The sequence below is a fragment of the Microcaecilia unicolor genome, chromosome 6 (genome assembly GCF_901765095.1).
Source record: "Microcaecilia unicolor chromosome 6, aMicUni1.1, whole genome shotgun sequence".
In the NCBI taxonomy this organism is placed as follows: Eukaryota; Metazoa; Chordata; class Amphibia; order Gymnophiona; family Siphonopidae; genus Microcaecilia; species Microcaecilia unicolor.
Window position 1 is genome coordinate 220,334,331 of NC_044036.1, and position 14,400 is coordinate 220,348,730.

A 14,400-nucleotide genomic window follows, 5' to 3' on the forward strand; every position below is an offset into this window, starting at 1 on the left:
GACCCCTGACGCCGAAACACGGCCCGTGTCGGGTCATCAATAAAGAACCTTTATTGTTCCAGTCTTGAAGGCCCAGTGTTGCTTTTTTTGTCCTTTAGGTATATTAAAAGCAAGAAGCCGGCAAAAGAATCAGTTGGACGTCTAGGTGACCGAGGAGTAAAAATGACGATCAGCGAAGACAAAGTCATAGTGGAGAGATTGCTGCGTATGCCTTGTAGAAAGCAATCATGTGATGGATCATAGTGAAATCTTCTGCAGTCTCTCCGTTGGAATACCCATTTTGAAAAAGCAACCTGACATTCTCACAATGCTTTTAATGTTAGGGGCACCGTTCAGCACCAAGGAAGGGAAAGTTTTCCTGCACAGTCAGGGGTATCCAACGATTCAGTCCTAGAACTGCACACTATTGGGGCAGTCAGCTCCTCAAATTTGGGATTACATACAGGTGTTTATAGTCACTGCCGTAGAACCAGAGTTGATTCTGTGAATTCAAACACATATGCAGCCACTACAAAGGTCGCTGCTGAGATGATGGTCAGCATGGACATAATGTCGTCGTCTCTGGATATGGGAGGCATGGCTCGTCATGAAATGATGACTGAATCCTCCCAACTTAATGAAAGTCATGGAGTTGCAGATACACGATTAGGTGATTTTAACAACAGATGCCAGCTCATTAGACTGGGACCACTGGGCCAGGTAGCTCAGGGAAGTGGTCCGCATTAGAAACATCTTGGTTGATCAACCAGTTACAAATAGAGCTATTCAAAAGCCTGGTAGCAGGCAGAGTGGTAAGAATTTTGTCTGACAATGCTACAGCGGTGGCATATGTGTGGTACAGTGGTGCAAGAAGCAGTGATTTTACTTAGCTGGGCTGAGAATCATCTCAGCAGCTCATATTGCTGGGGTTCAGAATGTTCAGGCAGACTTTCTCAGCAGACACCCCTGGGCTCAGGGGAATGGGGATTGTCAAAAGTTGCTTTTTTTGTTCAGGACGAATGGTTGGAATTCCTTGTCCAGTCTTGATGGCAACAAGCCAGAATGCCAAAGCTCCTCAGTTCTTCAATTATCAGAACGACCAGAAGGTTTGTATGCCCTTGTCTAGCCTTGGTCTTAGGGATCGTCTGTGTGTTTTCTCAGCCAGTGAAAGACCAGATCCTTCAAAGAATTACTTCTCATTCTGGTTTGTTAAATCTTATAGCTCTAGATTGGTCTAAAAGGCCATGGTTTATGCATCTAATTCTGCTGAAGGTGGAGCAGTCCCTCAGGGAGGGTTTTTTTTTTTTCTCTTTAAGTTCAGGGTCGTAGTCATGGTGAATCCATCCTATGATGTAATGGTTTTGCCATTAAGAAGTCATGTTTAAGATGATGATATTCTGAGGAGGTTATTTCAGGCTTGTTGCAGGCTCCTAAGAGGTCAATTTATTATGATGTGTGTGTATGTTTGTGAATTTGGCATGTTTTTGAGGTTTCTGAGGAAAACCACAGCTTCTGTGAATCATTGTTTCTACCAAACCTGGTGTCTCCATTTCATGTAAATCAGTTGATCTTACTCCTCTGTTTTAGGAAAATAACAATGGGGTGGAATTTAAAATTCCCCAGTTTTTGAATGCTCATTGGGCTCTCATGAGATACTTGGAAGTCACCAATGACTTAGGAATTCTGATAGTTTTATTTGGTAGCGCGAATAGGGGTTCAGCATCTTCAAACACCATTGTTGCATGTTGTTTTAAGGAAACAGTTTGTTCCATTTATATTTTTAAGAACAGAGTACCACCTAGGACAGGAGTTGTTAACTTCTTGGGTGGAACTTCATGCTGTCACAGAAGGATATTTATAGGGCTGCAACCTGTTCTTCTGTTCATATGTTTGCTAAATACTATCAGCTAGTTGTGGCTGCCAGAGAAGGTTGCAGCTTTTGGCAGTGAGGTCCTTAGAGAAGGGATTTTGGTTTCCTGCCCACTTTAAGGGGTGCTTTGCTACATCCTATTGGTTCTGGACTGGTCTGATGAGGATGATAAGGAAGGAAAATTTTGATCTTACCTGCTAATATTTTTTCCTTGCATCTCATCAGACCAGTCAAGACTTCCCTATCTTTTCTGATTAGAAGTTTTGAGTACTATACTGTCTGGGTTTTTTTTTTAACGTTTTAATTACAATCCTGGATTTTTCCTTCTGATAAAAATAAACAAAAATGAAAGAAAGTTCACATTGCTTTACTGAAAGGTGAATTCAGTCTGCACAGTGCCCTTTATAGCTCACAAGAAATTGGTCTCTGTCTTTATCTGCTGGCTGACAGACACAACCCATTAGTTCTGCACTGTCTGGTACAACTCAAGCAAAGTATATTAGCAGGTAATACCACATTTTCTTTCCCTCCCCCTCTTCAGACTCAGTCCCCAGTGTGGCTTTCTGATCAAAATGCTTGTCCTACTCTTCTTGAGTTGGAATTGCATTTCCTTTACACATACTGGCAAAAATCAGGACTGGATCAACCTATCTTGTTTGGCAGGTAGGCCATCTCCTTATCTGTGAGCAAATGATTAGCTGCTGAATTTATTTTTTGTCCTTTGTTCTCCTCCTGTTTTTAGGTTGCCAAATTGTTGCTCCTTCAGATATGATGGATGGGCGCATCAGTGCCATCAAACAAGCTCTAATTTCTAATGACATGGCCAACAAGGTGAGTTGCAGAAACTAGTTGGCCTTAGAAGCACATGCCTGGGAAGTAGAGAATGCTTGAGCATAGACAGTGCTGACTGTGTGCATGAAAGCATAAAAGGTGATATATCTGAGCCACATTTACACTGTAGAACAGGTCTGTTTTTAATCTAGGTTTCTCACATAGCTCAGCCAAGTATAGAGAGAACAAGAAGCTGAGGGGTGCATTGTACAACTTTTTGGGATGGTAAGAGTATCGGCTGTTTTTTATATATTCTGAGCAGGAGCTTCCTTGTCATCAAGCAGATGCAGCCATTACAGATGGGTTGTGTCCATCAACCAGCAGAGGGAGATAGAGAGCACACTTCTTTCAGTGCCTCATACCAGCTTGCTCCACTGCCTCTCTTCAGTATTCTCTATCTCCCCTAGCAGAGTGGCTGCAGCTTCTTCGAGCTCCATCCAAAATCTGTCTGGAGGTTGCTCCTGTGCTTTTGCCAGTTGTTAGCAGGGGTGTTGGAGGCTATAGCAGCTTCACTTTAAAGGCACATAGGTTCGCCCTTTCCCTGCCTTACCCATACCTCCGTGGATGTGGACACATTGCTTGGCTTTCCCTGTCCTTCCCCACCAACACTGGATGCAGGCACATAGGTTCGCCCTTTCCCTGCCTTTCCCACTCACCTGAGCCTCCGGAGTTCTATTTACCTCTGCTTTCCTCACAGCGTTAAAAAAAAACAAAAAACAAAGTCGCGTCGCGCTTTGGCGCTTAGATGCTGGAACAGAGGTTTTTTTCTTGCCTTTTTCTATGGGACCGGAGCTGTGATACTCGGTCCAGTGAGGTAAGAGTGTTTTCTGACTCCTCCGGGGTGGGCCTGCGATCGGGGCGATTTGGCGTGAACCGCCATTTTGAATTTTACCGCCGTTTTCGGCGATGGCTATGGAGACAGTAAAGCGCTATTCCAAGTGTGGCAAGCGCAGATCAGCAGCGGGGCTCTGTAAATCATGCTGTACAGACGTTAGAGCTGGCCCGAGCATGGCGAGCGACGATTCTTCGCGCTCTGAGCTGGCAGAGGACGCCATTTTGAATTTACCACATGGCGCGACCTCCGCTGAGACGGAGAGTCCTGAGCCCGGGGGGAGGCCTCGGAGTGAGGCTGATATGGGAGCTACTAGCCCCGGCAGAGATCTTTAAGTGAAAGGCCCAGGGTGAGCTTTTCTCCCCTGATTTTGTCTTATTAATGCATAAAGCATACATGTTTAAAAGAGCTCTCCCACAAAGCCTGGCATGGGCCTCTTCTAATGCCCCCCCCCCCCCCCCCCCCCCCCCGTGGATTCTAGCCTGGGTATGCCCTCTGAGGCGTTATTCCCTGATAATTGGCAGAATATGAAGCGGCAGAAGGGCTCATTCCCCTTCAGAGAGTGCTGCACCTCCATTTTCCCCCCATGGTCGGGCTGCGAGAATTCGGAGGACTCTGGCAGGCCTTCATGGTCTGAGGAGCCATAATCTGGTGCAGAAGTGACTCAGGATCTGGACGATCCCTCCGCGGTGAGGATTTCCACCGTGATGAGCTGCCAGCACTTATTTCTGATGCCCTGCAGGCTCTCTCTATTGAGGACTCTGCCAGTGGCTCAGCCTCCTCTGTGAATCCTAGGATGGCTAGTACCAAAAAGCCTGATCGAGCCTTTCCTTTGCATGACTCCATCCAAGCGCTTATTTCGGCTCAATGGGCTGACCCCGAGGGACCTTTGAAAGTTTCCAGGGCTATGGGGCAATTATACCCCATAATTGTGAGTGAGGAGTGAGGAGCATATGGCTCGCTTTGCTATGCCTAAAGTGGATGCCCTAGTCACAGCTGTGACAAAGAGAACTTCCCTCCCTGTTGAAGGAGGTGTTGCCCTGAAGGATATTCAAGACCGTAGACTGGAATCAGCACTTAAACGGTCATTTGAAATTGCAGGTCTCATTATTCGGGCATCTGCATGCAGTTGTTATGCTGCTAGAGCCTGCCTGGCTTGGTTGCAACAGGCAGTGGAACAGCCCGGTGATGGAGCGGAGCCGTTTTCAGATGTGGCTCCGTGGATGGAGTCGGCCTTGTCCTTTCTTGCTGACGCCCTTTATGATATTGTCAGAGCTTCGGCTAAACACATGGCAGTAGCAGTGGCGGCTCGCCGTCTTCTTTGGCTACGGCATTGGGCGGCGGACATGGCCTCTAAGCAAAGGTTGGTGAAGTTGCCCTTTCAAGGCCTTCTCCTGTTTGGTGAGGAGTTGGAGAAAATTGTGAAGGGCCTGGGTGAGGCTAAACCCCAGCGCTTGCCCGAAGATAGGCCTCGGCCTTCCTCTAAGGGTGCGGCGGTCCACTCCTCTTACAGACCTCGCTTCCGTGAAGCTCGAAGGTACCGCCCGGGGCGTTCTGCTGGGTTCACTTCTCGTGCCCGTTTTCAGCAGAGGAACTCCTTTCGCTCGGACAAACGTTCCACAGCCACTGGCTCAAGGCCTGGAGTTCAGGGGCGACCCTCTCAATGATGGTGTGCCGGCCCTCTCCTCGAGTCCTGTCATCGGAGGACGTCTTTCCCTCTTTGCCGAGGAGTGGGCCAACATTTCCTCAGATCAGTGGGTCTTGGACCTGATCAGAGACTGTTACAGAATAGAATTCGACGTCCCTGTAAGAGACGTGTTTCTGGAGTCCCGATGCGGTTCTGCCGCCAAACGGGCGGCGGTAGAGGAGACTTTACAAGGTATGATTCAGACCTTGTCCCCAGTACCTCCCGCCGAACACGGCTGCGGCCGCTACTCCATCTACTTTGTGGTGCCGCGAAAAGGAGGGTCTTTTCGCCCTATTCTGGACTTAAAAGAATTAAACAAGTCCCTGAGAGTGCGGCATTTTCACATGGAAACCCTGCGCTCCGTCATTGCTGCGGTACAGCCAGGAGAGTTTCTCACGTCTCTGGACCTGAAAGAAGCTTACTTGCACATTCCAATTTGGCCCCCGCACCAGAAGTTTCTGAGGTTTGCGGTGATAGGAAAGCATTTCCAGTTCTGGGCCTTGCCTTTTGGCCTCGCCACAGCTCCCCGCACCTTTTCGAAGGTTATGGTGGTAGTAGCTGCCTTTCTAAGGCGAGAGAGTATTCGGGTTCACCCGTACCTGGACGACTGGCTCATTCGAGCAAACTCTGCTGCAGAGAGTCAGCATGTAACAGCCAGAGTGGTCTCAGTACTTCAATCTCTGGGCTGGGGTCGTCAATTTGGCCAAAAGTCACCTGACCCCCTCGCAGTCTCTAGAATATTTGGGGGCCAGGTTCGACACAGCCTCGGGGTATGTGTACCTACCCGAGCAAAGGCGGTGCAAGCTTCAGAATCGGGTCCGTCTGCTCCTGAGGATGCGCCGCCCGCGAGCTTGGGACATTGTCCAGCTGCTTGGATCGATGACGGCCACCATGGAACTGGTGCCCTGGGCGAGAACGCACCTGAGACCTCTACAGTATGCTCTACTCCAAAGATGGTCTCCAGTATCTCAAGATTATCAATGCAGAATCTCTTGGCTCCCTGCGGCCCGACTCAGCATGGAGTGGTGGCTCTCAGACAGCATGCTGCGGCGAGGAATGCCGCTGGCGCTCCCCGATTGGTGCCTAGTGGTGACAGATGCCAGTCTGAAAGGCTGGGGCGCACATTGCAAGGGGAAGCATGCCCAGGGTCTATGGACACCCGAGGAGTCAGCGTGGTCCATCAACCGCCTAGAGTTGAAAGCGGTGTTTCAGGCGCTTCTGGCCTTTCAAGTGACCCTGGAAGGATTGGCTGTCAGAGTGATGTCGGACAACACGACAGCAGTGGCCTACATAATTCGACAAGGCGGCACTCAGTGCAGAGCTCTAGCCACTGGGCCGAGCTGCATCTACAGTTTCTGTCGGCAGCTCACATTGCAGGTCAGAGCAACGTGCAAGCCGATTATCTAAGCAGGCATCAGATCGATCCAGCGGAGTGGGAACTTGCAGACGAAGTGTTCCTGCAGATTTGTGGCAAGTGGGGCAAGCCCGTGATGGATCTAATGGCGACAAGCACCAATGCCAAAGTCCCGTGCTTCTTCAGCAGACGGAGAGATCCTCGCGCGGCGGGGTTGGATGCCTTGGCTCAACCCTGGCCTCCGGGCCTACTGTATGTGTTCCCTCCGTGGCCCTTGATAGGGCGAGTGCTCCTGCAGATTCGGCTGCATCCAGGAGAAGTGGTTCTCGTCGCCCCGGATTGGCCCAGGAGGCCTTGGTATGCGGACCTCCGACAGATGCTCGTAGAGGATCCCCTTCAGTTACCTCTGGTTCCCAACCTGTTGTCACAGCGTCTGGTGACCATGGAGGACACCAGCCGATTTGGTCTTATGGCCTGGCGATTGAGAGGGCGCAATTGAGAGGCAGAGGCTATTACAATAAAGTAATTACCACTCTCCTGCAGGCCCGCAAGCGCTCCACTTCTGTGGCTTATGCCAGGATTTGGCACCAGTTTGAAGTCTGGTGTGCTTCCAAAGAGATCACACCCCTGCGGGCTCCTGTCTCGCCAATTCTGGACTTTTTGCAGGATGTTGTACAAAAAGGCTTGGCCTATAATTCCCTGCGGGTGCAAGTGGCAGCGTTGGCCTCCCTGCGTGGCAAGGTTGAAGGCGTGTCTTTAGCTGCTCATCCGGATGTGGCACGGTTTCTTAGAGGGGTGCTTCGGCTCCGTCCTCCCGTGCGTGCACCTTGTCCAGCTTGGAACCTGGGGCTAGTGCTGAAGGCCCTTCAGGGTGCTCCCTTTGAACTGCTTCGGCGTGCTTCAGAGAAAGATTTGACACTGAAGGCCGTCTTTTTAGTGGCCATTACTTCGGCGAGACGGGTGTCAGAGCTCCAGGCGCTGTCCTGTAGAGACCCTTTTCTGCAGTTTTCAGAGTCCGGGGTCACGGTTCGGACCGTGCCTTCCTTCTTGCCTAAGGTGGTTTCAGCGTTTCACCTAAACCAACCTATTTTCTTGCCCTCCTTTGTCGAGGAGGAGTTTCCAGAATCTTTTGGGCAATTGCACCTGTTGGACTTGCGCAGGACTCTGCTGCAGTATCTGCGAGTTACTAACTCTTTCAGGACCTCTGATCATCTGTTTGTTTTGCTATCAGGTCCTCGCAGAGGGTCTCCAGCGTCTAAAGCCACTATTGCCCGCTGGCTTAAAGAATCTATCTTTTCAGCTTATTTGCTTGCCGGCCGGCCTCCGCCTGATGCCTTTAAGGCGCATTCCACTAGAGGAATTTCCTCTTCTTGGGCTGAAACTGGAGCACTCTCTCTTGAAGAGATTTGTAATGCAGCAACATGGGCTTCTAAGCTCTCTTTTGCCCGACATTACAGGCTGGATGTGGCTGCCAGGAGGGACGCACATTTTGGAGCGCAAGTGCTGGCGCGTGGTGTGGCTTGTTCCCACCCTATCTAGGGATTGCTTTGATACATCCCATCTGTAATGGCTGCATCTGCTTGATGACAAGGAAGGGAAAATTAGGTTCTTACCGTGATAATTTTCTTTCCTTTAGTCTTAGCAGATGCAGCCATGATCCCTCCCTGTCTGAATGCTATCTGCTGTAAATCTATTTCAGGTTCTGTTCATGTTTCCGGGAGATTCCGTCCTTGGGAGAAAGTCGGAAAACAGTCTTCAGGATTCTTGTTCAATTAAAGGAGGATGACTTAATTCCCTCCAGTTTCATGTTTTGGAGGATGAGTTTATTCCCTCCGGGAGGATGAGTTTATTCCCTCCAGTTATGTCTCAGTGGAGGATGAGTTTATGCCCTCCGGGAGGATGTTTCATTCCCTCCATTCTGAGTTAATGCCCTTTGTTGTAGGGCCATCATTCGCTGTGAGGAAAGCTCATGTTATTCCCATTGCGGTTTGCCATACTGCTTTGGAAGCTTCAAATACTGAAGAGAGGCAGTGGAGCAAGCTGGTATGAGGCACTGAAAAAAGTGTGCTCTCTATCTCCCTCTGCTGGTTGATGGACACAACCCATCTGTAATGGCTGCATCTGCTATGACTAGGAAAGAAAATTATCACGGAAAGAACCTAATTTTCCCATTTGAAATATCTTCAGTGAGACCTATAGCAGTCTTCAGTCTCTGTGGAAAGAGAGCACAAAGGTATATTTTGAAACTTTTCCAATTATTGCAGATTGATGCAGCCTCCCTAGTGCATCACCCGTCCATCCAGTACTTGAATCGCTTTTTCACTGGCACAATTGCTGCTGTCTACTGTCACCAGGATAGGGCTTGGTACACTGCCTCCCTAACAGTTAAACATTAGGCATAGCATGCAAATGGGAAAACTGGTTGGACTGAATATCTATCCTTTTTTTCTTTCTTTTTTTGCATGCATCTTTGTTTTAGATGGGGCTATTTTATGAAACTGATTTGTCTTTTTTTCCTGTGCAGGTTTCAGTACTAAGCTACAGTGCCAAATTTGCTTCCTGTTTCTATGGTCCCTTCAGGTAAGCAGCTGTTATGGGTGAGTGGGGCGTCCCCACCACATAATCTTAAATTACAGGTTCAGAAATATGTATTTAGTTTTGTACAGGAGAAGGTGATGATTTTGCAAGCTTATCTTGATTCTGATTTTCAGCAATAACAAGAAGTTTGGTTTTGTATTTAATAGTCAAAAACCTGCAAATATATCTTTGCCGCTGTGAAATCCGTAGTCCTTAAACCTAAATTAGATTATTATAATGTGATTATATATGGACTACCTAAGAAATCTACAGCTGCAAAAGAAAAAAACTTTGACTGCCAGAGTGGTGACACGTAGCTCCAGGTGCAAAATGGGGTTTGCCTGTGTTGGTACCTTTTTGCTGGCTGTCTGTATACTTGAGGATGTATTTAAGCTGTCTTGCTTGGCATATCGGGCCTTTTATGAAATTGTCCTTTCCTTTCTTAGGGAGTGAATGCACAAACAGACCAGTCCATTCTTTGTTTTATCCAGGCCTGTAATTTTATGCCTTTGGGCCTGAAACTTGTTACATAGTTTGGATCCAGTTTTTCTGAACTCTAATCTGAAATGAGTTGCCTGAGGCCTTGAAAGAGCTGGATGGTTATTTACAGTTTTGGCATGTGAAGACTTGGCTCTTCTTTACCCTAGCTATCTAATTGGGTATATTCAGTGAGCCATTCTTGCATGTTATGCACATGTTAGTTGATATTTATAGACTTTTAAGTTTGATTTATTTGTTTTTAAGAGTAGTAATTTTATATTTTGCTTATTAACTGGACTTTCCATTCAGGCCCTGTTTGATATAAAGGTGAATGATAAGTTTGATTTAAATTATATTAAATTTACATAACTGTTTTTATTTAATTTGTGATTTTTATTCTGCTTTTCAATGAAGCAAATCATATACAACTAAAAAAAAATAATTAAAATAGCAACAGAATATCCAAAACTAGGCACAGGCCATTAAATAATGACCAGAGTCCGTCCAGGTTAGAAGTACTTGCAAATGGTGGAACCAGAGGCAATGAAAGTAGCACAACCCAAGAACCATCCCCCAAATAATGACAAATTGGTGAAAAGCAGAACATTCTTACTGCTCGGAGAATCCACTATCAGAGGCATTAACTTAGGAACACAGTTCAAGGGTTCCAACCTAGTGAAATGTCTTCCAGGATCTTCAGCTACAAGATGTACAGACCAAATACTGAAAGTGATCCAAGAAGAGAGCAAGGCTTCAAACACTGATGTAATTCACCTGGGGACAAATGACCTGGCCCACAATAGCAAGTTTACAACACAGAGAGCATTCCAGAAGCTTGGGGAGGGACTGAAATCTTTGGTTCAGACTGTGGCTTTTTTTTTTTTTTTTTTAAGTAATTCCTGTTTGGAGGAAGGGAGAGGAAAGACTATGCAAAACAGTGGCATTCAATAAATGGCTTGAGTCTTGGTGTAAAGAAGAAGGTTTTAGATACATAGGCGCATGGGGTAATACATGGAAAAATAACAGGCTATACTGTAATGGTGGGCTACATCTTTCTGTGATGGGAAAAAGGATCCTTGGGAGAAACTCAGACAGTATGTTTCTAGACATTTAAACTAAAGGGTGGGGGTGACAAAAGGAAGCAAGGGAATTCAGAAAGTCACCCCCAGAATAAACATGATGGCAGAGGGAAAGGTCATGTAAATATAGAAAACCACCTAAACTCACTAAGCACATGGAAAGCAATCAGCACAAATGCTCGTAGTCTAAGTAAAAAGGTTCAAGACTTGCAAGCCCTGATGTTTGAAGAAAACGTGGATATTGATGTGGTTCAACGATTCCCATGAATGGGATGTGACCATACCTGGATATAATCTTTTTAGGAAGGATAGAGAGGGCTGAAGAGGTGGAGGAGTGGTGCTGTATGTGAGAGACAATATCAGAGTAGCTGAAATGTGGGGAACCTGGGGAAAGGAAGAAGCTATATGGATCGTTCTAGAAAGAGAAGATGGAACTTGTATCCGCACTGGGGTTATCTATAGACCTCCAGCACAAACGGGAAAGTTAGGCAAGGATCTGATAGAAGATATTCAAAAGATTGATATGAAAGGGGAGGTGCTTCTGTTGAGAGATTTCAATTTGTCTGACGTGGATTGGAACGTCCCAGTCTGCAGAATCGGAAAGAAGTAGGGAAATTGTGGATGCCTGTCAAATTGCCTTGCTCAGGCAAATGGTGACAGAACCCACAAGGGAAGGGTCGATGCTGGATCTAGTGCTCACGGATGAAGTGTTTCCGATATCCAGGTGGGTGCCCACCTATGTAATAGTGATCTTCACACCATATGATTTGATAAAAGGGCAAAGGCGGAGTGCGGATGCACAAAACTCAAAAGTACTGGATTTGAGACGTAGTGATTTTGATTAAATGGGGGAATACTTGAAAGAGCTGTTAGTGTTGTAAGGCATAGGAGATGTGGAAAATCGGTGATCAATGCTAAAAGCTGCTATAAATATGGCAACTACCTTTATGCAAGGGAAGTAAACAAAAACAAGAGAAGCAGGAAGCCTATATAGTTCTCCAAGCAGGTGGCTGAAAAAATAAGAGTAAAAGAGGGCTTGTTCAAGAAATACAAAAGAACGCAACAAGAGGATCACGGAAAAGATTATCAGATTAAACTCAAAGAAACGAAGAGGGAAATACGGCTAACAAAAGCGCAAGTGGAAGAAAAAATGGCTAAAGATGTAGAGAGGTGACAAGACCTTTTTCAGATATATTGGAGAAAGTGGAAAAGATAGGAATGGAATTGCAAGACTGAAAGTACTACTACTTACTACTACTTGACATTTCTAAAGCGCTACTAGGGTTACGCAGCGCTGTACAATTTAACATAGAAGGACAGTCCCTGCTAAAAGGAGCTTACAATCTAAAGGACAAATGTACAGTCAGTCAAATAGGGGCAGTCTAGATTTCCTGAAAGGTATAAAGGTTAGGTGCCGAAAGCAACATTGAAGAGGTGGGCTTTGAGCAAGGATTTGAAGATGGGTAGGGAGGGGTAATGAGAATGGCTATGTGGAGAGTGATGAACGTGCTACATGGGAGAAAGTCCTAGAGAAGGACCTCGGTTGGCTGCTGAGGGAATATCTGGCAATGGAGTGGATTTACATAAATGCAGCACCATTTACGGAAGAAAGAGTTTATAAACAACTTGAGAATCTGAAGGTGGACAAAGCTATGGGGATGGGATACATCCCAGGATACTGAAGGTGCTCAGAGAGGTTCCATGGGATCTTTAGAAATGGGAGAGGTTCCATGGGATTGGAGACAAACGGATGTGGTCCCTCTTCACAAAAGTGGAGACAGGGAAGAAGTGGGAAACTACAGTAAGTATCACGTCGGTGGTAGGAAAAAGAATGGAGTTGCTGCTGAAAGAAAGGATAGTTAACTTTCTAGAAGCTAACAGGTTACAGGACCCGAGGCACATGGCTTTACCAAAGGAAAATCCTGCTAAATGAATTTGATTGGGTGACCAAAGAACTGGATGAAGGACGTTCGCTAAATGTAATCTACTTTGATTTCAGCAAAGCCTTTGATACGGTCCCCCACAGAAGACTCATGAATAAGCTGAAAGGGTTGAACTTAGGACCAAAAGTGGTGAACTCGATAGGAAACAGGTTGACCAACAGGTGGCAGAGGGTGGTTGTAAATAGAATCCGCTCGGAGGAAAGGAAGGTGAGCAGTGGAGTTCCTTGGGGGTTGGTGCTGGGGCCGATATTTGGGAAGCAAACCCAGTGCTGGGTAGACTTCTACGGTCTATGCCCTGATCGTGACTGAATAGATATGAATGGACTTGAGTGTAAATTTTAAGGGGGTTCGGCATTAGCTTCAGAAGTTTTTGTACAAGAAGAGTCCTGGGCAGACTTCTACGGTTTGTGCCGAGAATGGCAAGGACAAATCAAACTCTGGTATGCATATAAAGTATCACATACCATGTAAAATGAGTTTATCTTGTTCAGCAGACTGGATGGACCGTACAGGTCTTTATCTGCCGTCATTTACTATTTATTTATTAAGATTTAGTTACAGTCTTTTTCAAGGAATTCACTCAAGGCGGTGTACAGTAAGAATAGAACAAACATAATAGGCAATTACAGCAGTAAAGTATTCAAATAACAATACAAAATATAGCATGGTATTCTACTTACAATATCAACATGATACGTAATAGAACATTTTAATTGATAGTGAAGGGTAAAGCAAAGATGGAACATATAGATAGGTAAGAGAAGTAAGAAGAGTTAGAAAGTAAAGTGACTGATTTATAGAAAGTTGCACATGAGGTCAGAGAGGTGGTTAAATATTATCTCAGCTAGTGTAGGAGTGGATGTTAGTATGTTACTATACTATGTTATACTATATATTATACTGTTGTACTATGTTACCATATTATATGTTACTAAATCCCAAAAAGTAGATCTATTTCGTACAGCATCCCAAAATATAGATCTATTTCATACAGCTGATTAGTCTATCTGACTAATTTACCTCTTTCTCTGTCTCTCTGTATAAATAATAAATTTCAGAACAAGAATACCTAAGTACATAAGTATTGCCACACTGGGACAGACCAAAGGTCCATCAAGCCCAACATCCTGTTTCCAACAGTGGCCAATCCAGGTCACAAATACCTGGCAGATCCCGAAAAAGTTCAGTACATTTTATGTTGCTTATCCAGAAATCGAATCCACAATATCAGTGTCTCTGGCAACATTCAATGACATACACACACAAACCAGGACTTGTAGCCACCAACTCAAAGAGAGTGCTTAAAACAGTTCACACCAGTTTAATATAATAGAAATTTTTTATGTATGTAGAATACCCTCAGATATTTACCACTATTACTGCAGTCAATAATGCTGCTACAAGGTGGCATAGCACTTCTTTCATCGGGTAACTCTAACAAATTTTTGGGAGGAGCAACATATGCTCATTTTTTTATGCTTCCCAATCACCTCAGTGCTGTAAAATCGCTTATCACTTTTAAAAATGTATATACTAGGTGAAAACTGTACACTTATCTTAGCAAATTCTTGCCTCCCTGGCAGAACTATCTTGCCTTGCTGAAACATTCATCAGTTGCCTTCCCCTGAAACCGCCCGACTCCATGGGGTTTCAATCACTTTCCTCAGGGACAAGGGTTAAGGCTGCATAATTCTTTTCTTCCTCATTCTTTTTTCTCTCAAGCAATCAACAAGACAAAGCAAGACCTAAAGCCTGCTTATCCCCTGTG

At 45.7% G+C, this 14,400-nt stretch overlaps 1 protein-coding gene across 4 annotated transcripts in view; it reads left to right on the top strand.

The window, feature by feature from the left end:
- The window catches only part of ALAD (aminolevulinate dehydratase), a 587,381-nt gene that overhangs the window by 352,511 nt on the left and 220,470 nt on the right, over window positions 1–14,400 (top strand). For all 4 annotated transcript variants that reach the window (XM_030206252.1, XM_030206256.1, XM_030206255.1 and 1 more), the window contains exons 7-8: window positions 2,592–2,680; window positions 9,078–9,133. In XM_030206252.1, the coding sequence (XP_030062112.1) occupies window positions 2,592–2,680; window positions 9,078–9,133 (145 nt within the window). The remainder of the gene's footprint in view (window positions 1–2,591; window positions 2,681–9,077; window positions 9,134–14,400) is intronic.